We start from the raw sequence: 24,504 nt of genomic DNA, 5'->3' as shown, positions 1-24,504 counted from the left end.
AATAATACCCTAATTCTTCTCTTATGTCCTATTTCTGTCCGAATATTCAATTCGACAATACAAATATTCACACAACTTATCGCTGCCCGATATCACTTAATCAGTGGCCAAATATACGTCATCTAGCGCAGAGCTCCAAATCAGCCTTTCTGCTCAGTGTAAAGCAAATACATTATTGCCGAGCGGGTAGATCAACTCTGGGCACTTATCATATATCAGCTGTTCTGACTTTTCGCAGCTGGTACTCTCCTTTTCGGTAGAGTCCTATATAGGTCGTGTTTTGAAACACGTCACATGCCACAGGCGGAATTGGTCTTTATTTTACTTCACGCGAAACTGCGACTAAAGAATACCCAACGGGCACACACAATAAATTCCTTCCATAGGTTGCGGAGCAGCTGGCGCAAGCGTTTCAGATGTCGTCCGACTGGTCGCCCTAGTTTCGGCTTTCCCGCCGTGCGCGAGTTTCCCTGGCGGGACGTCCCCGAACTAACACATCGCTTTCTTTCCCCGACCTACGATCTCGCCGCTCTCTCCCAAGCGAGCGCTTTTCCGTCGCGGTCGCTTTTGCTTGCGAGAGCTGGAGCAGCGTTCGGTCGGTGCGGCTGCGCCTTTGTTGTTCTTCCCAGTAACCTGTGCAAAGTCCTGCTGTGTCTGTGCTGGTGTCAAGACGGAGACTCAGCGTGTGTGATTGTGCCTACCTGCACTTTCCTCTGGATTAACCTGTGGCTCAAATGAAGGGCAACGTGGATTACGGCCGTCTTTTTCGGATACGTCCCTGAGCTCCCAAGTTTGTGTTGCGCTGCTCCGAAGAACAAAAACCTTCGGCTCTACGTCGGCCTTGCCGCTCGCGCACGTAAGTATGACAGGGACGAAAATGTAATGACAATCGAGTTGATGCCGTGACAAGGTTGCCGAAATGTGAATTTAATCGGAGGCGTTTCACTTTGCGGTAAGGTAAGAGCGCTGATGGAGCTCATCGGACGAAGGTCTGGGAGAAAGCGCGTGGGCTAGCTGACTCGGCGCCGGAGGCCGGCTTCTAAAATTAGGCATGTATTTCTGATGCGGAACTCGGGCAGACGTGTCCACAATCTTCGGCCCTGGTCGGGATGTTAAAATAAACGCAGAGTTACGGCTGCGGTGCGCAAGAGGCACGATTTTTTTTTTTTAATTCTGATTTTAGTTGGGTTTTCCGTAAAGATTGTCTGAACGAGTTCAGACTAAGGCTCGATGCAGCCTTTACTAACCAATCACTTCGAATTAGCTCATGTACTACGCTTTGCAACTGTATATCGACAAGGAAAAGAAAAAAAGATAAGTCGAGCGCGCAAGTAGTATATGCGCGATGTGCACACATTTTCCTCGAGCTGAAACCCGTTATCATCCGTATTATTGCGTTTTGAGTGCCCGAAACGTATGACGAAAAAAAAAAAAGAAAGAAAGAAAAACGTAGCCTTATTCAGCGACAAGTGTGCTTATTCAAATGCAGAACGTTAAACTTCGCGTGCGCGCAAGAACCGAAACCAACTGAACGGCATTTTAATCCTTTTTCACCACAGAAACATACTTCATTATAATACGCACGTTATATATACTTGTTTCGTCTTTATGACACACAGCTAGAGTTGGAATTTATATTTCTTTTCTAGATATGCCCGTACTCTGCTCGGTTGCCTTAAACTTCCCGACCGCAGAAAGCGCCGGGCTCAAACCAACCTCCTGAACTCATGTTAGATCGCTGCTCACATCGGAGCATACAGGCGTGCGCACCTGATGCCAGTCACATAACGGTTTCCGCACAGCGGAAGCCGGCGTTGTGTTATGCAAATGGTAGCCGCGCGGCATATTTTCCCGCATGACATGCGTGCGCTCGTAACTGCATCCCCCACACCTCTCATTATGCCGACGCAACAGCGCTGCCCGCCGAAGGCAGCGAGCACAGCCGCTGCACGAGATCGAACCCGGGATAAACGACTGCTGCCCTCATTTTTTTTTTTTTTCTACGTCCATGAGACGCGCGGCAGTGATCGGGACAGCGAGCCAAACCAAGGCCGCTGTGATAGATACACCCTTTAGCATCAACTATATACGCTGCGGCTTAGGCCGATCGTAGGCAGAGCATTATCTGGCAAAACATCAGGAAAGGCGAGGCTACTTTCGCAAGCTTGCGTAATGTGTTCCGCGCGTCAATAACGTTGCTGAGGAGAGTCAAGTGAAGATAGTATATGTGATTTCAATGTACCACGTACGTATGTACGACGTAAGTGTTTAAGAATGCAGCTTGAAGAATTTTTTTTCTTCTAAAGAGAACTTACAGTGTGGCACAATTAACACAGTTGTCCATTCTAGCTTTCGTTTAACCACAAATCGCTCTCCAAACTAGCACTTAAATAAGCATACATATACCCTGCTTTTCTGAGAATGTTTGACACTTTGAAATACAGTGTGCATGCTTGCTCGTGAATATATGAATTTTTCAAATGCATGGAAACTTCACAGTCAGTTTTGCCCGATCGCTTTCATTGATCCCATATTACATTTGTTATGAGGGCAACATTTCCATAGAGTAAGAGTTGGCTCTCTGCCATGTTGTATAATTAGCACTTTAGCACATTGTCACTTCAACAGAGCATATTAACGAAGTGTGTAAATATTATTGCAGGTTATTGCTGATGGGGTTTGCCACGGAACTCCAGGGCTGGAGCTCTCACGATGCGCTCCTCTCTGTGCAAGATGCCGAGCTCAGACTGCTGGAGAACATGCGCCGTTGTATTGTGCACCGTGTAAAATGTGACCGTGAATATTCATTGGCCCTGAGTGCCTTGTGTGTGCAGGCAGCCAAAGTCGAAACTGGAGATGAACTCGCAGGCAGTCTAGTAACAAAGGTACGTGTTAATTGCGAACACTTATTGCACTGGGGGGGGGGCCAAGTTTTCTTTAATCCAGCCCTTAAGCAATCGTGATGACCTCGGCTCATCACGAGTGATCATCACTTTTTGGCTTATGACAAACCCACTTCGTCATCAATATTTTGTCATTTTCTTATACCGGTGTTACACGGCCACTTTTGAGTGTGATCAAGCTCGATCGAGATTGAAATTCTCGACCGTAATTAGCCTCCTACCGCAGATCGTGCAAAGGATCCAATCACAAACAGACATTCATCACGATCGAAAGTGTGCCCTATGACACCCGTATTAATGACTTGTGTACAGAGAAAATGTCTCTCTTGTGCAGTGTAGAGTGTGGTAGACATTTTATCATCGCATTTATTGAATTACATATTCCGCACTTTTTGCAGACATATATTTGTGTCCTAACCACATAAAAAAAAAGACATAGTGGTACAGTTTTTCCCAAAAAGATAGAGCCCTTAGGGGTTAAACTACAAGCTTCGAAATATGCAAGGCTCCCTTTCAGCTGAACGTCAATGAACTTTTGAGACCTGTCAACTTTGACAACTCGGGAGTGCAGAGAGTACACAGAGAACCAAAAATGAGCCTGGAAACTGTTTGTTTACCAGAAGATTCAGCTTAACCCACTTTGAATTAACACGAGTCTAATGTATGATGACCAGATGCGTTTCCATTGTCCACACATATCAATTCAAACCCCTCAGAACCACAGAGTTTTTCTTGAATGGCCCAAAACTGCGTAATATATGGTGGAAGAAAAAACTTGAGTTTATATGTGTGGATGGATACACGCAAATCACATTATTATGCATCCTTTCACTGAACACTAAGTAACATATCAGGGGCACAGATGCAACGCTTTTAGAACTTTGGAAAGCAGCTTTGTTTTTATGAACTCATGTTCTAAAGTAGTAGTAAATTGTTGATTGCTGAGCCAACACATAAAATTTGCCGTGGACGAGATTGAATCCATAAAGATGGATTCAATCCCGCCCACGGCAGTCGCATTTTGATCGGGACAAAATAGACAATGCTTGTGTACTTAGATTTAGGTGCACGTTAACGATCCCCAGGTGGTCAAAATTAATCTGGAGTTCCCCACTACGGCATTCCTCATGATCAGATCATGGCTTTGGCACGCAAAGCTCTAGAATTTACTATTATCCACATTCTGGGCACAAAAACCATGCTATTTTGACAATTATTCATGCAGTGAACAACAAGCTCAAATTACCCAAGAGGCCAACTTGCTATAAAGTGGTTTCAATATGCATAGGAAAAATAGGCAGCGAGAATCATTTTGAGATTTATTTGATTGTGAATGGTCCAAACTAGAATTGTGATCCCTTCCAAAAGCGATAGGTTAGCTTCCCTGCACTGAAAAAGCAGCTTTAGCCATAGCCACAGTGAAGCAAGCATGGCAAAAGCCTGATGCTGCACTGGCACTTTCTAACAGGAGGCAGACACGTGCATGTCGTCTCGTAAGCTCTTGTCTTGAGGACCCCTGAGATACAATGTGCCTTCCTGTAGGTGTCTGCGGGAAGTTACAACAGGTTGCAATACATTAGGCTGCACCCACATTTTGCTTCACTCTTCGCTCTAAAATTTAAATTAAGGTTTCATGTCCCGGAGCAAATCGGTCCAAAAGCTATGAGAGATGCTGTAATTGGAGGCTCTGGATTAATTTGGCTACCTGGAGTTTTTTAATGTTCACACAATACACGAACATTTTTAGATTCTGCCCACATATGAATATGGCCGCTGCGGGCAAGAATCTAATCCCTGACCTCGTGCGCTGCAGCAGGATCCCATAGCCACTGAGCCACCACAGTGGTTTACGCTTCAAAATTTTCAGGACAAAAGTACTAGGTGCACAGCATAGAAGAAAGAAAAAGCTCACAAGATTGATAAAGGTCATTATTGTTGGACAAAATTATGCCATAAAAGGTTTACAGATATTATGAGTGTTCAATAATAGGGTGCAAAGTCATGGAGCAGCAGGTATTGCTTTGCGGTCAAGTGGCCCTAGAGGTTTTGCAAAGGCTAGGCTTGATTATGAGACGACTATAATCTCTATATTGAGGCTTATAATGAATAGCAGAAAAAAACTTTTGTTTAAAAGTGCATGTGACCGTTGAGCTGCCTGGGCAGTCACAAGCATATGTACTACACTAACGTATGCAAGAATTGCACTTTAGAATAACTTTTTGTAATAATAAATCATCATTTTTTAAAGAAAGTGAAACATAAATGTTCCGTGAAGTCTGGCAACAAGTGACTACATTATTTTATACATCTGATGCCATTAACGACTAGATGTGAAGTTCATCTGAGAAGCTTGTAAAAAAACTTTACTTCATTTCAGGCATGGAGCACAGTCATTGATACAACGGAAACAATTGGCAGACTCGTTAAGCAGAACGCTGACATGGTCGCCACTCACACGCTGGACAAGTTGAGTTGCCTCATCTTGGAAAAACGGGCTCTCAGGAAAGTGTATCAGGAAGAACACCAAAGGATCCATGGAGAGCTTACAAGGGTACCACTTCTCTTCAAATCTTTCTTGGGGGACCTTAAAAATTTCACAACATTTCTCAAACATTGCTGCAGTTTATTCTGCTCATTTACATTTGCTTTCCATAGCATATGTGAAAAATACAATGCTTCAGAGATGCTACGCCTCCTAAAGTGCAAAATGTTCTCGGGAATCAGATATGCACAGTTAACAATGAAGTGCATGCTGAAAGGTAGCACAATCATTGCAACCTAAAGTGGCAATAAAAGTTAGAGAATAAACACTTTAGCAGGAAGCATTTGCTTGAAAACTCGCTAGTGTGGCGAATGTGGCATTGCTGCGGAGCTGAGTTTAGTGAATGTCACAAACAAAAAAAAATTATGGTTAGAAGTAGTTAGTAGTCATTGTAGCCACATAAGTTGTGACAAGTGAACTGTATGATGCCTCTCTACCATGAATAAAACAATTTATATATGACTTGTTGCACACGTAGCATATACTAAATGCCACGACTGTGTTTCCTTTGAGCACAAGAGTCATTATACTGGCTGTTGTTTCTCATCATGACAAACTTGCATTCATTTCTTTTCCATGAAAGCTACGAGATGCCGTCCTCAGGAGCACCTCAGAATATGAGAAATGCATCGAGAATGCTGCAGCTGCCAAGGAAAAGTATGAAGACCAGTTTATGAAAGGTAATTAAAAGATTGGCAGATTTATAAACGGTGATCGTGGCTCCAATAAAAATGAGGAGGTGCTTGATTAGTTCTCCCTGTTGTCCATTTAACAGCTATTTAATCTTTTCTGAGCCTTTCAGGAACGAGCACTACTAGTTCATGGCAGTGTCAGGAATAGACACTACCATGAACTGAACTTCATGCTTTTTTAGCAGGTACCAATATTTTTGAGTACAGCTTTTTGTTGAAAAATTAAGCATACAAACCCATTATTGGGTGTCGAACGTTCATTGCCATTACAACAGTTTATGCAAGTAATTGGTAATGATTAGTTCTGCATTATTTTTCTACTGCGTCTATCATTTATTGCTCTTTCGTGTAGCGTGTCTGTAATTTGCTGTATTTGTATTTCCATATTGTATTTGTTTTTGTATATTTGCATCAGGGGCTTATTAGTTTAAGAACTGTGTGAGCAAACGCACTACTTCTGCTTCCAGGTCGGGGAAACAAGAAAGTTGAAGAGGCAAAAGAGCGTTATGTCAAGGCCACTCGGAAGCTGCATCAAGCTCATAATGACTACATTCTTCTTCTGAATGAAGCAATGAACTATGAGCACCACCTGAGAACAACGCTTCTGCCTGGGCTGCTGCAATATCAACAGACTGTACAGCAAGAGGCTGTGGATTGCTGGTACTGTAATTACATTGCATTACCGTTTAAATGCTTATTAGTAGCTAATTATACATGTTCATTTTGTTATGTCAAAGACGTCTTCATGCTATGCTGCTATTATGTGCAAAAGCTGGTTATGACAGGCATTATACCAAGCTAGTGAGTGACAAGGGCAAGTGCATATTAGGCTCAGTGCGTGGACAAAAACTTTGTGCATAACAGCCATAAAGAGAAGTATTTTCTGTTTATTATGTGATTTCTTTACCATATGCACAAACTTGCAACAATCAGTAGCACTGTAGAATTAAGATTGACATTTCCTCCTTTGCATGTTGAGATAAACGTATCATAATCTAGCAAAATATGAAGTGATGTGACTATGCTGTAATAGATGTAGGCAGGCTACTCTATGGCATCAATTCACCAGTAAATATAAAAGGGTACATAACTAGGCCAATGTAACTGGCTTTTGTGCTTTCTTTACTCAACCAAATTTGCTTGTGTTTATTGAACTACACTTTGCATTATGTGACTGGTATCACATTTGATATTAATCTACTTCTATGTTTTCCGGAATGTGCTTCCATAGGATTACCGGTAAAGTGTCACACTTTTTACACTCATTTGCCTCCTATCGTCAGTTTCGAGCAGTTGGTGATGCATGTTTTATTTTTTTCAGGCAAGCTGTCATGAGAGACTACTCACATCGTACAAATTTTTGTTCAGAGGCATTCCAAAAGCTTCACAACACCCTTATCGAAAGCATAGAGCATGTCAACAGCGACAAAGAATATGAGGACTTTGTTGATAGATACAAGTAAGTAATAAAAAAAATTTGGCCTTATCTTCTTTAACCCACGTATTTCAATAATAGTAGTGGTGCCTGTGCACCATCGCATTCACTTCACATATTTATGATTTACAACCTGAAAACCTAATGAAGTCAGCGAGAAATTTGTGTTCACAGTTATCAGCCTTAATTATTAGTAGTTACATTTCAATCACTGCTGTCAGTTGTATGAAACATCTATTTTGAAATACAACTTATTTTGTATTTTCAGATGTGTGTTCAATCACTTGTCTTAAAACATGTCACAATACTCTTCTTGAGAGCACCTTTCATTCACTTAACATTTTTGATGTACCTTTCAGGAATGCTGGTGTGTTTAAAACACTTTTTACATAATTGCCTGCATGTAACTCATCAGATTTTCCTGCGTAATTTCATCAAGACCTTTTAACTTCTAAAAAATTGAATAATTCAATTCTCGCCTTTTATGAGGCTAAATCAAGAAAGTTCTACAAATGCTAGTTGAATATAGAGTCAGGGTTGTATTACCTATATGTTCAAATAATTGGTCAGAGATCAGACCTCTGTATGAGTGTACCTGTTTTATAGCTGCAGGAATTATAAACATAAAATAGTTATTGCTGGACTCTTGTAAGGTCACAGGTTGACTCTTTGCATATGGTCTTGATGATGTGCAACTCTTCTTATTTTCAGGTCAAAACCAATTCCTCCAATTGACTTTCATTATGATGAGTCACTGCTAAACAACTATGCTGGAAAACTGAAGCCAGAGCAGATTGCAGTCGATGAATTTACAATTGACTCGGTGAGAGAAAGGTAAGCACACTGCAAGGGTGAAATTATATGGGATCATGTGCTCAGCAAGACCTAAGTGTTCGCAGTACGCTTCTAATTGCATAACTGTTGGACCAGGATGCATTTTGCTGTTTCGCTGGAAATGGCCAGCATATATCAGTTTTCTTTATTGTAAAACTAAAGCATGTTGGCAAAAATTATAACTGTGCATTTGGTAGTAGGAATGGAAGGTTACATAAATCTTCATCATAATCATGATCGATCCTAAGCCCACTTCAGAACAAATATCTCTAAGTCTCTCTCAGAATCTTTAACTACTATGGTCCTAGTTAGCCTAGATAAACATAATCCTTCATTAAATCAAGAGGCCGACTACCAATTTCAAAATCATGTTCCTCTGCCCAGCTGTCAAACATTTTTCTGCACACCTACATATTTAAAGTTATGCATTTGTGCTCTTTAAATCAGTTTGTGTGCTTCATTTTTGTCATATTGTTGTAGGATCACTGAACTGCAAGCAAAGGTGGCCCACATTCAGGCTGTGATTTTGGAGAAAGAGACACAACTGGCACAATTTCAAGTTGATGTGTCTGAGATAAAGACGACTCCTGACCTTGGATCAGCGTAAGTTTCCATGCATATGCACTGAGGCCTGGTGAAAATTAGTTTTTTACATTTATCCTCAGCTGCAGGTTTGTTCCTGCATTGTCCACACTTACCCTTTGCACAAATCGCTTGCTGGGAAGTTTCTTTGTCAGATTTCTTTGCTGGTTAGATCATTTGCAGACGTTAAGCGGAGATGGGCATGAAAAGTCGCACAAGGCATTGAGGTAGATAGTGACAGTGATGCTTGACCCTTTCGTTACCAATCCGCAGAGCAATGGTAAAGAAGAGGGCTGTGGACATAATCAAAAGGGAGCGTGACGAAGCCAAGTGCCAGGAAGAGCGGTACAGCAGCCAACTGCAGCTGCTTGTACAGGCTCTGTCACAGATGGGAAATGAGGTTCCCAGAGCCTTGGACCTGGATGTCACACTCAACGGTGAGCAGGTATGTCCCTTTTCTTTATCATCATGGTCAATCAAGCAGCTTTGGTAACTTAGCAAGAAAGTCACAAAATTTAGCAAGTTTTCAGTCACCATAACAACTTTGCTTTTTTGGAGTCTTACTGACTTTTTTAGTGACTTACTTAGTGATGTAAATTGCCAGTAAGTTGCCCTGGTAAAATTCAATGCACTTTGGCTAAGTTTATTGTCTCAAGTGTCATTTTATTCCAAGGGGAACGTAGATGCCTCCGTTTGTTGCTACTTATAAGACATATCAAATAGTTTGTTGGTAAGACATACTGTTATAAAAAATCTGGAGGTTCTTCTCTCTTTTCGCATTCTGACCATTGAATTGTCACTGCAGGCAGTAATTTAAAGGTATATAATTTAAAAACAATTATTAGGAAGATGTTTAGGAGCAATCAAAACAAAGAAAAAGACAAAATTCCAAACAAATTATCACCATAATTTAGCGAATTTTCGCTGAAAGTGGAATGAGTTGCAAGCTGGCAAATTTGTCAAAAAAAGAAAAGTTGCAACACTTGCACTCTTAAACAAAGTTTACCTTTGCCTGTAAAAACGTAAATAATGAAGTAAGATTAGAGTAGAGATATCTCTTTCTCATAATTTCATCTTGCACAACACAACTCGTTGTGGTGTTCGCGAAATATCAATGCTATAATTATAGCATTGATATTTTGACCCTCTTTGCATACCGCCGCTACTACGTGACAATATTGCGCAACTAGGGGTGGTTAGAATGTTGGACATGGCAATATATATTGAAATGTTGCTACATATCATAAATACATAGTCCGCACTATGGGGAATGCAACTTGGCATGCGCCAGAGATGAAATCATGAGAAAATTACTGCACTTCATGCTCATTCAGCAAAAAGAACTCTCTGTCAATGGAATTTGTAATAAACAGATTCAAATCAAAAGCAATCAATAAAGAAATCTCATTGTTCACTGACTGAATCTAAACAAACAAGATCATCTGTAGCAGATATTGTAATATAGATTATGGAAAAAAAAAAGTGGCAGTCCGGAACTTGTGCCTCATTCAGGCATCTCCAGTAACTCACGCTTGAACTATTTGTTTCAGAGCATCAAAGATGAAGAGATAATGGACTTTACCACAATCAGCAAAATTGCAGCTAGGCACTTTGTGGACAAGCTAAAGAGCCCTTTCCTCAAAAAGCAGGTGCATAAAATTTCTTTGTTGTTCTCTTCTCATGCCTGATCTTTTTTCCTCCCATTTTTGTTGGCATGGCAGAATGCGCATAGTGAAGTGCATGCAGGTAGTCTTTATTGGTACACGGTGGTTAACCGGACACTAAAACAACTTGAACAGGTAAATTACTCCTTAAGAACACCAAATGCATTTATTCAGTGCAAAATATGTTTCATTACTATCACAAAAAACAACAGCCAAACTTATTTTATTTAATTTTTAGTTCAAAGTGTGCCACTTACGATATCAGTCTGATGTCACAGATTTTGGAGTACTTCAGCAATGTACACAAAAATTACCAAGCTGAGTTGCTAACTTGGTTTTAAATGCGATGTGGTAATTTTTCTTTTTTGGGGGTGGATAAATAATTAATTAGCACCAAGCAGAAGCTCTCAAAATATGCAATGTCATAAGGAGTTGGTGTGAAAATTCGAAGATGGCATTGCCTCCCTTGTTTTTCTAAAGTGTCTTTTCTGGCCAACCAAATCTCCAACGTTAGGACTATTCACAGTTCCAAAAGTTCAGCCTACGAATCTAACCTTACTTAAATATTTCTCTTAACTATGGCCGAGCCTTCTGAACTCAATTCTTACAAGTCAGTGTTAACAAGCGGTCACAGCTTAGAGTTTTGTCACTGAAATTGGAGTGTTGCTCTGCGATCATTCAACTTTAGCACGTGCTTAGCTGTGAAAACACTTTTTTGTGACACATATTCATATAATTAGTATTTCACTGGAAGTTCACAATACGTGTCTTTTGTTAATTTGCAGCATTCAAAAATACTTTATTTATTTTTCATTGCACGAATGTGACCTCTGATGGTCACTTGCAATTAAATTCTGAAACCAAATGTGGCACTTTTTTACCACATAGTTTAGACAGTGTTAAATAATGAAGAATTATGGTCACTGAACAAGTCAAAATAATTATTGAAGTTTTGGAACCCGTACAGGTTCTGAAATGTATAGCAAGTCATAAATTTTCACTTTTTGTAACATGCTACCTGACTAGGAGGGCTTTCGTTGAACTCTTGACCCTCACTAAAAGATTAAGGATGTAGTTATTGTGTGGAAGCATGCAACTTCATGTGCCCGATAGTATAATTTTGGAGAAAACAAGTGTGTGTGCCAAAACATTCAGTGTATTCATACCAGGCCAACCGCCCCCAGCAATCCAAGGACTCCGAGGAATGCATCACCTCCAATAACACCTCTGAGGAGACTAACAGCACCCTCAAGCCTTACAGCCGTGTAAGTCTCATGACAGTCTCCCTGCATGCTATAGTACTGCTGTCATGGAATGCTGCTTTGTCTTTTGAACGAAGCTATTTTTTTTCAACCATACCATGTTTGTTGCGTGTAATCTGTAGCACAGGAAACAAGCCACATCTTTTTTGTTTTATCTGCTACAACAACACTTTTATTATTAAATACTGTATTTCCACAAATATATTGGTTTAATCAGAAGTTACAAATCTGAGAAAGTATGTTGCATTGCGTTTGGAACTGTGCTGCGAATATAAGGCAAACATCTGCCCACAGAAATAACAGTGAGTGCATCAAAAACATACATATCGTTGCATTACATACTTTTCGTAGATTTATTGTGGCCTTTATGTTTTACTTACTTCTGAAGTGAAAATAATCTATTTAACAGGACCGTTAGCTTATAACAAACCCCAACAGCCATCGGTTTCTAATAGCTTTTGGAGGCTATAAATATATAAAAATGGCAACATGCAAATGATCTATTTAGAGCACTGCGTCCCATTTATCTTTTTCTGCAACAAAACAATGTTTTATAATGTACCAGTATCTTTAAAGCATCTTGTACACTGATGTCATCGTGGCCAATAAAATGCAATGATGCATTAACATACATATAATTTTGTTAACAGTGCACACAGCCACATGGTGCAAATAAATTTAATTAGAAGCAAAGTGGTGAGCGTAGTTTATGTGCGATATCCTGTAATGCATGTTGTACTCTCGCTCCTATAGCGAACCACAAAAATTCTAGAAATTACAAAATGGAAATTCAGGTTGTATTTAAATTTTTCCATCAGCTGTTGCATCACGGCAGTGCCCTCAGAATTACCATGAAGCCACACTGCATTGCAAAGAACTGCATAGTTTTTTGTCTTCTTTATCTTTAATTTCATTCACTGAATCCAAGTGACCAACAGCATAATTATTTTTCTTTCTCACATTTTGTTCATGATATCTAGATGACAGTTAATCCGGACATCTCACTGCAAGACGAAGACTGGTTCCATGGTGTACTGCCAAGGGAGGAAGTAGTTCGGCTTCTCGTCAACGATGGCGACTACCTTGTGCGGGAGACCATACGAAACGAAGCGAAGCAGGTGGTGCTTTCAGTCTGCTGGCAAGGTCACAAGCACTTCATTGTGCAAACCACAGCTGATGTGAGCAATGTTTTGCATTTTTCTTCATATGCTTTATGAGTGGGCCATGTAAACTAACTTATCTGGAACACATTGGGCAGGTATTGCAACAATGCAGATAGCACAGACTTTGGGAGTGCACACTCAAGCTAAAAAAAATAAACAAATGGTGTGATCATCAATTTTTTTGCTGAGGCACTCCAGTGCACCAAGAGCCATCAGCTGACTCGACATTATTCACTCTTAAAAAGGCTGTGAACGTCAGGCGCTTGGGCTGACTCTCGTCACGCCTGGAGAACCACAGAGACAAATCGGAGCACGTGGTAGTTCCGACCATCTTAGCGGCGAGAGGGCTTGTTACCGCACCCCACAGCAGTCCTGGTATTTGCGCTACACAGCAGCGTGACCTCTGAGATTGCACGCGTGCGCCGCTGCAATTTTAGAGGTCATGCCGAAGAGTCGCGTGCTAGGTCATGCATCACATCTGGCAAGTGGTAATGGCGGTCTCTTTTTAAGCTTCAGTATCAGAAACATCAACTTTTCCAAGCTTTTTGTGATGTTTCAGCTCGCATTTTAAATGTAAATGTTTGCACGAAGGCTCCTCCATATTTACGTTACCTTAAACTAGGTGTTTTATGCAATCCGAAGTTTCGTTGCAGTTCGCTTTTAAGTGCAGTCACTTGTTCAGTTTGTTAAGTTATCTTGAACTTTGTTCACTCTAGACAGAATGGTGGCATATATACTTTAGACCAAACAAGGTCATAAAATTTAATTGGTTGAAGAGCTTTACATACCAAACCAATCATCTCGCCATGAGATACTGTGTAGTGGTGAGCCTCCAGATTAACTTTAACTACCTAGCGTTCATATATTCTGGCCAATTGGGATGTGGCCTCTGCCACTGGGATTGAACCTGTGATCTTGCGGTTGGCAATGCAACACCATAGCCATCTGATTACTGTACTCGGCTCTTGGATAAGATCATGAATAAGCATGCATGAGCAGTCAGAGGTGTATTCCAAGCACTGCTAATGACTTTACTGTCATGACTGTGTTGGCAGTAATGTGTTTGCATTGCCTTAAATTTAGCATTGATGTTTGGTGCTATCTTCTATCAGAATTTCTCTAGCCCTGCATGTGGTGCTAACTTCAATTTCAAATTTTTTAAGTTACCATGAATTACAACTCTTTGCACTTAACATTCTCTCTCTCTCTCTCACTGATTGTATGCAGGGAAAATACAGGTTTGAAGGGCCAGCCTTTGGCACAGTGCAAGAGCTGATAGTGTATCAGCACCATCTGGGCCTTCCGGTGACAAGCAAGTCAGGGGCAATATTGCAGACTCCCATATTCAGAGAGCGATGGGAGTTAAATAATGATGATGTCGAACTCGTTGAAAAAATTGGAAGGGTAAGTTACCAAGAGCAGTGCCATAAGACTCATCATTGTTAAGTGATAGCTGGCGATACTTATGTTTGAGCTTTCGAAGTTAACATTATAGAAGTACTACTAACTATTCACATAAAGGTCTACAAGGTGCTTAAATATTGGGCCATTCACAACTATTGCGGCTTTGGAGTGACCAAATTTCCGAGCCTGATATATGTTGACATCTGCTGTATAACATACACAGATACTCTAAAATATGAATCTGGCCCAACTCACCCAGCTTCCAGTTCCTCTGCTATAAAACTTTTCACAGAGTCTGTATTATCTTTCATATGCATACAACTCCGCTTTCTCGGAATAGGAACAAGCCAATTTGGTGTCGTCACTGTGAATTTGTAAATATATACGAGATAGCTTAAAAGACTGCAATAATTAATAGATGCATGTGTTTGCACAATAACCTGTAGCATTGTTATAATGTGCCTATGTCCAAAACCAGTGCTTGCCATTTTGAGGCAACGTTTATTTAGGGAATTTTGAAACTGATGTCAGGTGGGATGAGAAGTTTGCTATAGGTTGCTTTCTGCATGAAGTGTAATTAGCTCTCAAGTAGTGTAAAACTTTATTTTTAAGGGTTTCTGTCATGGCTTAAGAGTTTTGACGAAAACTTCTTTACTTACTTTTTTAACAGGGGAACTTTGGAGATGTCTACAGGGCACTTCTGCATCCACAGAGGCTAGATGTGGCAGTGAAGACATGCCGTGTGAACCTGCCGGATGAACACAAGAAGAAATTTCTCCAGGAGGGAAGAATCTTGAAGCAATATGACCATCCGAATATAGTCAAGTTTATTGGAATCTGTGTTCAGAAACAACCCATCATGATAGTCATGGAACTGGTGCCAGGTGCCTACTGTTCTTTTATATGTACTGACAACTGCTAAGGTTTGCAGCACATGAGAGCTGTGAAAAAATATCCCCATATCCAGCATATACATTCAACAAACCAAGAAGTGGTCTCGGCACTTCCATGTATACAAGCGTGCACATCTCGCTTTCAGGGTGTGTGATCAAGCGAAGAGGAAAGTGCATTTTTTTGCATGGCTTCCATGTTTTCATGAATTCAGCGAGCAAGTTTACTGTTGTCGAAGTTCATTCCTTATTTAGGAACAGCTACTTTGAGCGAGTGCTCAGATTATGCTAAGATATCGCGAATCTGAATCATCTAGAGGAAAATGTAATACTCTGCAATGGATCATGGTTGAGATTGTCACACACAGACGGGAGAATGTACTGTGATGTAGAACTTCAGATTGGACCTGTGCCTTGATGGCAGTAAGAAAGGACAATATGCCTCGGGAGTAATTCGATCCATGATGACCAGTAACATGTAAAGCCACTCGAAATTGACCAATGGAAAACAAATTTTTGACCATGGAGCAAGCGCTCTCTATGGATTGACCAGTTTAATTCACCTTGTTTCACAACTTTCATGAAAAGCACAAGTTTTAGGTAGCAGAAACACGTACACAACATCAAAATTATGCTGGCCCAGCATGTGCAAATGGGCATCGACTCGAAGCTTCATAAACAGGCACTGGAATTCAGAAATGCCTATCACCAATTCCTGCCATGGGAAGTTGCTTGAAAAACACCGTCTCCCCACTGCTGCCTTTGAGTAGATGCTAAGAGTGCCTGGTTAGGACAGTTTAGTTTGCGAATCACTGGTGAGCATGAATGAAGCACTGTTATCACTTCAGTCAAGAATTGCTGCCCTCCACATTTCTGGAAACGCAACAAAGTGGAGTTTCGAGTGGAGAAATGCGGGGATGCAGAACAGCTATTGACATATAATTATGCATCAATGGTTCCTTACTGTCCGATTGTGTCCATTTTGGCATACAAGCATGTTAGGTTTGTATCTTTTATCTTTTGTTATTGTTGTTCTGCTACCTGGGCAAAAACGCTACCGACCATTGTGTTCTTGCCAAATGCACAGCTCTTACTGATGTCTCCTATTCCCAGGAGGCTCCCTGCTGGCATTTCTGAGGAACCAAGGTCCTAAGCTAAGTCCAAAGGACCTGCTGAACATGTGTACAGATGCAGCTGCTGGAATGGCTTACCTCGAAAGCAAGAACTGCATTCATAGGTGAAGTGCATTTTTGCTACATTCCACCTGCACTTTTGTTCCAACAGCTGTACACGCAAATGTGAACGTTCTGTTGAAAGGCATGTTGTGTAAATAGACTTAAGTGATGCATCACTTATGACAGTCAGTAAAAATGTTCTTGCATTTTTATTCAAGGCCTTCCAACATTTTGGTTCTTCCAGCTTTCCTTCAGTTTTCAATTGCCAAGTAAGAACTTTAGGTAGACCATGCATTTGCAAAAATCTAGGCTGTTAGATAAAAATTAACAAGAATGTCCACTTCTATTATTTCAGTGAGCAGAAAGGAAATAATTTGATAGCGTCAAAAAGGACTTACTGACTTCCAGTTGCAGTCAGGGAAGTCGGAATGTTTATTGAAGATTGTTGCCTTTTGACTTTCTCGTGAATAAAAATGAGGTGCAGCAAAGTGACATCTTCATCCCAGCTAACAGGCAAGCTAGACACCAAAAAACATGCTTGCTTTGGATGATAGATACCAGGGCAAACTTGAAATAAACAGACTTGCCTTTCAATTTCAAGTGAAGATTTAAAGGCAGAAAGTGGACCTGTATATTGAAACAACAATGCTGCTAATCTGGACATCGGCGAATTCTGCCATATTGTCAAATTCTGTAATGGCAGCATTTTGAGCCAATCAGAGAGGCTATAGCAGCCCTCTGGGCCAGTCAGAGCTGACAAGATGGTAAATTTTCAATATGGCGGAATTCACCAATGTTCAAAATAGCACCTAAGGACTGACAAGAACAAACAATGCTTTTATTAGTTTCATATTACTCACCACACACGTTCAAGTAAAATAATAATGCTGCACTTTTGGAACAAAACAAAATTTATGTTGCACCAGTGGCTTCCATACAAGACAATGCGAGTTGATTGCGATCGTAACCATAATACCTAACCATCACAGATGAAACAAGCCATCTTACCGTCTTGAAAGCAAGAAACCCAGCTAGCCATCTTGAGCCACAGTCAGAGCTGTACATAAGTGTACTTTGTACTTGCATTTTTTTATTGCGATAGCAATTATATGGCCACTCAAAGCAGATTTCTGCTGTTGGCGTCGCCGTGAGGTTCCGTATCACGTCAACAGCGATGAAAACGGTCGCTGCACGCCGTATGCTGTATGTGTGAGCGAACGCACATGAGCGACGCGCACTTTCACGGCGAGCGAACGTACGCGCGTTCTGCGCTGTGCTCCCTGAAGGGCTGCAGAATTAAGCGTCTCTTTCCTCCTTTACAATCACCATACATATAGAGCAAATGCGACTTCTTTCGTCGCGCGAAAAGCCTTGGGGGGACGGGAGGGAGGGGAGGCGACGTTTAGCTGCGGCACCAAATGCGTAATTATATAAAAACATTGAGAGGCGAGAAGGTGGTAAAGACTTGCGACGCTGCTCGACGAGTGTCCTGTTCTGATCTCGTCGAAAACCTCCAAGCCACCCCCAGAGGCACTCACAATAGTCACCAACGCCGCACGCATTCGGTGCGAACGCGGGCCGAACGCCGACGACAACAGCTCTGCTGGTGCTGCTGCATGTCCAAGTTTATACAGCTGATAAAACTACTATCCTTACTCCATATAGCTCTCTACTAATTTGCTATCACAATTGATACTTCGCCTTTCGGGTGAAACTGCGACATTTTTTATTCTCAACTATATATGGGCCTGTAAAACTTCTAACATCTGTGAAAAAAATAGGTCTCAGCTAAAAAAAAAGTTGCCATTTTAATCTAATGTTAGCCACACAACCATTTCTTGCCTAAAATCTGAAAAAGAAACCCATAAAATTGTCAGTTTTGCTTCAAGGGTGAAGCACTGACTGTGATAGCAAGGTTTAATGTTCGCTTGAACTTCTCAGGCGTTGTTCTAACTATATGCGGGTTTAACTAATGTCGACGCAATATATGCGGGTGTGCCAAAATTTCTGACACCCTTAAAAGCTTTACCACACTTTGTAGGGCCCTAATGACATTGCACAGGCTCCACTACGCTGCCTGTAAGAGCCACGACAGTAAAATTACATCACTTTCAGCTTTGAGCTACGATGTTTTGCAATTGTAATATTTAATAGTCCGAGAAGATTTAAGATAAAAGGCATGTGCTGTGAGTGTTATGTTTCATAACATTTGTTTTTGAGCTGCCATTCTCAAAACTCTGAGGAATAAGTTAGTCAGAAATGTAAGACCTGGTATGAGCAACTTTAGTGATAAAATAGTGTAGCAATATAACGCACTTGTACAGCTTGGCATATAGCACACATATACCTAAATATATGTGCAGCCTCACAGCAGTGCTGATGCCGATGGCGAAAATTCACTTGCAGTGTCCATATAATTGCCACCGCAATAAAACGTGTGCCCCTATACACAAGTCTGTGGTGGTATTCAGTCTCTTACACATAACCATCTGCCTGTTCACAATAATTTGCAATATGTAAACCAGAAATGCATTTTCTTTTTTTCCTTGTGCAGGGACTTAGCTGCAAGGAATTGCCTTGTTGGGAAAAACAATGTTGTCAAGATATCAGACTTCGGCATGTCTCGTGAGGAGGAGGAATACATTGTGTCCGATGGCATGAAGCAGATACCCATAAAATGGACAGCACCCGAGGCTCTTAATTTTGGTATGTGATTTTATTCCTGTTTGCTAAACTTTGTCATAAAGAACATTGAGAAAAAGAAAGCAGGGGGACATCTTATTTTGGTCTTGCAACGACTTGAGCCTGGTCGTTAGATAAAGAGACAGTCTCTGCAATGCCACGTTTCGTGACGTTTGCAGACATCAAACGCATCTTAATCTGTCACAACTGTGATTGGTTGTCAGTTTTTGGCTTAGTCAGCTTTGTTGGATATCAGTGAAGTAAAACAACAATGCTTAAGGTCTGCAGATACACTTACAAAAATAATATCCTGCTGAAACAATCTCAAATGCGAGATTTAGAATGACCAATTTTCACTACTTTCATACATAACTTCAGTCTTGTACATTCTACTCTATATAAGCGCAATAAGCAATTCCACCAGGCAATGTGTGAAATGTTAGCTTGCAGAGAAGTGGGGACACAAGCTTTAAATTTGACCACATAAAACAAAAATTGTTTTGCGAGAACAAATGATAAAAAGGAGCAAAGAAAGCAATAGCTACTCAAAGTGCCACACGCTTAGATTGAACACTGACAAAAATGTCTTTTGGAGGAACATCTTCGGTCAACTCAAACCAACGCACGCACTGGTTTTGAATGCACAGGAAAATACACATCGGTCTGTGACGTCTGGAGCTATGGTATCTTGGCCTGGGAAATCTACTCACTTGGAGCATCTCCCTATTGTGGCATGTCCAACAGCCGAGCAAGAGAACTGATAGACACAGGTGAGTTAAATGGCTGCTGACATGCTCAGCTATCTGTATGTAGTTCATGCTGCCATCTTATTGCCAACACCCTAAGGTCTTGAAAAAAATCTCAGATAATCGCAAAAAGAGAATAAAGAATTGGCCTAAACTTTGTCTTTTTTATCACACTGTAATGAGAATGTTGAAAAATACAAAACAAGTGTAGTTCATGCATCAGTCTTTAGCACTTGGCAATCCTGTGCTAAATCTATGGCGCCTCCGTTTAACCAAACGTGAAAATTTATGCAAGGGCCAAGCATTAATTGCGTGTATGCTGTTTCATTGGCTGCAAGTTTTGCATTTATACGCTAGTAGGAAATTTTCAGCTGTTTGATTCCTTTTCCATAGCAAACGGACTAAATGGTGCCAAGTATTGACAAGAGAAAGCACATTTTCAGCTCTCCATTAAGCTACACGGAAGTGCAACTGCAACATTGAGGACGTTGCCATAGGATAAATAAAATGACTAGAAACAAAAGCAGACTGTGTGCAGACATTTTTCATGGGCTTTTACAGCCATCTGTAGCCATTTATATATATGTATGTTGCAACTGCCTGAAAGTTTTCATTGTGAGCCTGCTGAACAATGGTTCTTTTCCGATTGACTCGACACTGTGAAATGGGCTGAAGAGTGTATCAATGTTGACTGTCTGCCAATATTGATTTGCACATGTCTTATTTCAGGTTACCGGTTACCAGCGCCAGAGAAGGTACCAGACACTGTGTACCAGTTGATGCTTCGGTGCTGGGAATACAACCCAGATAAGAGGCCCACCTTCCAGGAGATCCACCAAACTCTGGTCAATGTTGGCCGACATGTGTAACACCAGATGGACACAAATTACTGGAACATGTAAACATTTATTTCTCACAGATTAGCTGTTCAAATTGTCCATTGCATTCGTTAGTTCTTTTTGGCATACAGTTTTTTGCCGGAGGAACAAATGTCCATTGTGTTGAGTTGTCTTGCGTTTGGCAGCATTTGTGTAAATATATTAGATATTTAAGTGTTTCTTGCAAGCTAATGAAGAATGAGTCATGAGCAAATACACCTTTGCAGAAAAGAAAAATCCTTTATGGTGTAACCTTATTTTTCTTGTAGAAACGATGGTGATGCAAGATTGCTTGTATGGGCAGTGTTGCATGGGAGCTCAGCTGCTATTTATTTTGTGCCATACTTTTGTTTTGCTCCTACATGTTGTAACCTCGCGAATAATATAATACAGAAACTGAAAAGGTCATAAGATGTCTTTAATAAGTGTACAGGGTTGCTAATATGCTTGAAATGGTTGTGTCAGAATCCAGACGCCAATTGTTTTCTGGACAAATAAGCAAGGGAAAAAAAAAGCAATAAAACAAGGTTTTTGGTAAAAGTCAATGCAACTGTCTTTTTCATCTGTGCCTGTACAAGAAGACTAGAACAGAGTGGATACATCGCATGCACGTACGTACACACATTTCTAACAGATCACTTATATGCTATTTACACCAACACATCATATGCGACGAAAGCCTACACCAAACTACGTACATGTGGACACCAAAAAACAGGGCAGCCAGGACAGTTATCAGATGGAATGTCACTAGTTTCGGATTAACTCTAACTGTGTGAAAACAACTCTCGAAGTGACATTTTTCCAAGTAAACAATGAATAGCACACTGGACTGCTTGTTACAAGGCTATACATAAATAAGAGAAGTGAGATTAGCACATCAAAAGGAAAAGAAGAAAGTACAGTTTTGTTCTTTTAGCTGATCAGCGCACAATATCTAGTAATCCGGGATTGGGTCCTAAAGAGAAAGAACTCTGGCTAGACGAACTTGACATCAAACAGGTAAACATACCACACGGGAGTACGTGATGGCTACTTTTTGGAAATCAATTCAACTTAAACAATTCCTATGGACAAGCAGGCTACCGTATTTACACGATTGTAGGTCGACCCATTTTTTCAAATTTGGCAATCCAAAGTTGGGGGGGTCGACTTAGAATCCAAACCGAACCGTGTACCGCTAGTAACTAACGGCAAGAGAAACGAGAAATCAGGGGCGCTACAGCGTGGCTACAACTTTGCACCTACGTTTTTATGGTTACGGTAGAAGCGTAGCGTAATAATTTACTGTATTGCATACATTTTGATTGCGCGCACCACGAGCGCACGGCTCTTGTGGGAGCATCGATCATGGAAGAGCCGCCGTTTAGGGGGTATTGGTAGATGGCGGAAGAGCCGCCGTTTGGGGGGTATTGGTAGCTGGCGGAAGAGCTGCCGTTAGGGGGTATTGGTAGTTGGCGGAAGAGCCGTCGTTTGGGGGGTATTAGTAGTTGGCGGAAGAGCTTTTCTTTGAGATACGATTGTTTTCGACGGCCGCGCGCATCTGTCACTTCTGCTGTTGTGCTGAATCGTCGCGCCTGTCATGAGTGCCAAGAACTTTCGGCGCTCGTTCTCAGCAGCGTTCAAACGGGCTGCTATCCTCCATGTTGAGGAAACTAACAACTGCGCAGCGGGACGCAAGTCTGGAGTCAGTGAACGTGTGGTGTGGCAGTGGCGGATTCAGCGCGAGAAAATTTGGCCTCACTGGCTACTGTGTGCGGGTGGGTCCTCTCTGCGTGGGGGGCTGTACCGCGCGATGTCGTGGTGCGGTCGTTCGCGAAGTGTGGACTCACTCTTGATGACGACGTACTGTGGGACCGCAGCAGCTATGACGGCAGCATTACCAGTGAGGTCAACTCTAGTGACGATGAGTAGTCTTAGCAACCCTATCAATAAATTTCCCTTGTGTGAAATGCACTTGCGTGGTTTTTCTCCCCCCCCCCCCCCCCCCATTTTTTTTTTTTTTTGAGACATGCAATTTTGGGGGGGTCGACCTACATTCGAGTCGACTTACAATCGTGTAAATACGGTACTCTAAAGCCAAGAGTAGCAGAACCACAAAGCTTCTAGCATGTCCAGTGCCACATTACAGCCATTACACATTCTTGTTACGGCACCTTCCTACGAAGTTATTCAACTAAAATGACATTTACGTGGCCACAATGAGTCGCACACTTGCGAAGTATGTGACTCACAATACACATTAACTGAAAGCAAGTGAACTTTAAAACAACTTGCTAATGGCGCAAAAGGAAAGATCCAGCCTGTAAAATGGTGCATTAGAACTTTGACAACACCATGCACTGTAGCGTGAAGAAATTAAAGTTTGTGTGGTTCACAAGAAATTATTGTCTTGGTTGCCCTTACAGAATCATTCACGCGGTTGGGGGACTACTTGGGTGAAATGCATTGGGTAAGAGAGAACAAATGCACTCTGTCACGTCTTGTAATAGTAAGACAACCGGCTAGTAACAGCTGCTCACTCATGGGCACTGCCAGTATGATAAACATACACAACTTCTGCATGTTATGCAACTGTTTATAAACCAAATAAAACAACTGTCAAATGAACTGTACAAACCAAACAGATGCCTACAACATCAACGGTGTCTACAAATCTCTTGGAACTCTCCTTTGGTAATTCTCACGAAAATGTGTGCCACGTCACGACACCTGGGCTCACCACCGCTACTCAAATGAAGAGATAAGTATAGGATTATTGCAACTAGTCTCATCTTTTCTCTCTTGTAATACACTGTACGTTCCACAATCGGAGTAGAAAAGAAAAGTAGGATTGACTGTTTTTAACACTTCCTGGACCTGGCTTTCAGCCAACTGCACCTAAGCTCGCTGACACTTTGAAGTCCAAATCACAGACTCGTCAAGCCTTGATTGACACCCACGAAGGAGGCGCAAAACGGTACATCAGTACAAGAGTCCTTTGCACATGACGCTTGCTGTTGTCGCTATTGTTTTATGACAGGCCTATACTTGCTTGTCATCCAGCATTCACAGCTAAATTGAAATTCATACTTCTGTGCGAAAAAAAAAAAATTACAAATCGCAGGATGTTAACAAAACACTGAAAAACAATCCTGTGCTGCTCAACAGCACTTTCCTACAGCATAATAAGTATTTTTCCTAGAAAAAAGAAGGAAAAAAAAAAGGATAGTTTCTTCTACACTCAATTCAACAGAAGAGATTAATGTCCAATGTGGCACCAAGCTCACCACACAAAACAAAGCTGTTCCTGCCATCTGCACGCAGACATCCTGCACCTGATATGTTCACCACTGCTTGCGATAAGTAGCCCTGCTTTCGGCACCAAGTTTGCTGTGCCCTCTACGTGCTCTTCCAGATTCCATACCGGCCAACGGGAACTTGTGGGGGAACAGGAGCAAGAAACAAAAGCAATCTGGAGAGCTTTCGACAGGTTCAGTGCTGTGCTCTCTCAGTTGGCCTTCAGATGGCTGGCCTTGCACTCCTCCTTGGAAGGTACACCAACATTCCAGCCCAGAGTGTTGCGATCAAAGCCGCAGGTGAAGAGATTTGCCTTGACATTGGCCTGGTCGGTGTCGAGCCAGGCGGCGGCACACACCATACGCCGGTGGCC

General features: G+C 41.5%; 2 protein-coding genes across 7 annotated transcripts in view; one reads left to right on the top strand and one right to left on the bottom strand.

Annotated features, from left to right (window-relative positions):
• Window positions 1–363: 363 nt before the first annotated feature.
• Window positions 364–21,397, top strand: LOC119455775 (tyrosine-protein kinase Fer). 4 transcript variants are annotated; one of them, XM_037717234.2, is made up of 18 exons: window positions 364–856; window positions 2,663–2,885; window positions 5,281–5,454; window positions 6,029–6,125; window positions 6,605–6,797; window positions 7,459–7,596; window positions 8,284–8,406; window positions 8,887–9,009; window positions 9,262–9,433; window positions 10,539–10,637; window positions 11,837–11,917; window positions 12,895–13,092; window positions 14,305–14,481; window positions 15,152–15,365; window positions 16,485–16,608; window positions 19,101–19,252; window positions 19,876–19,998; window positions 20,704–21,397. In XM_037717234.2, exons 2-18 carry the CDS (start codon window positions 2,673–2,675, stop codon window positions 20,841–20,843), a joined length of 2,541 nt encoding a protein of 846 aa, XP_037573162.1. In that variant the 5' UTR covers window positions 364–856; window positions 2,663–2,672; the 3' UTR covers window positions 20,844–21,397. The 4 variants fall into 4 exon arrangements, with proteins under 4 accessions (XP_037573162.1, XP_049525251.1, XP_037573163.1 ...); XM_037717233.2 differs by having other exon boundaries at window positions 367–856; window positions 11,822–11,917; XM_049669294.1 differs by lacking the exon at window positions 10,539–10,637 and having other exon boundaries at window positions 11,822–11,917.
• The window catches only part of LOC119455777 (WD repeat-containing protein 37-like), a 159,327-nt gene continuing 156,072 nt past the window's right edge, over window positions 21,250–24,504 (bottom strand). For all 3 annotated transcript variants that reach the window (XM_037717236.2, XM_037717239.2, XM_049669296.1), the window contains one exon: window positions 21,250–24,504. In XM_037717236.2, the coding sequence (XP_037573164.1) occupies window positions 24,343–24,504 (162 nt within the window). In that variant the 3' untranslated portion in view covers window positions 21,250–24,342.

The sequence above is a fragment of the Dermacentor silvarum genome, chromosome 6 (genome assembly GCF_013339745.2).
Source record: "Dermacentor silvarum isolate Dsil-2018 chromosome 6, BIME_Dsil_1.4, whole genome shotgun sequence".
NCBI lineage: Eukaryota > Metazoa > Arthropoda > Arachnida > Ixodida > Ixodidae > Dermacentor > Dermacentor silvarum.
The sequence above is the reverse complement of the archived record's forward strand: the minus strand, read 5'-3'. Positions and strand labels throughout refer to the sequence as shown.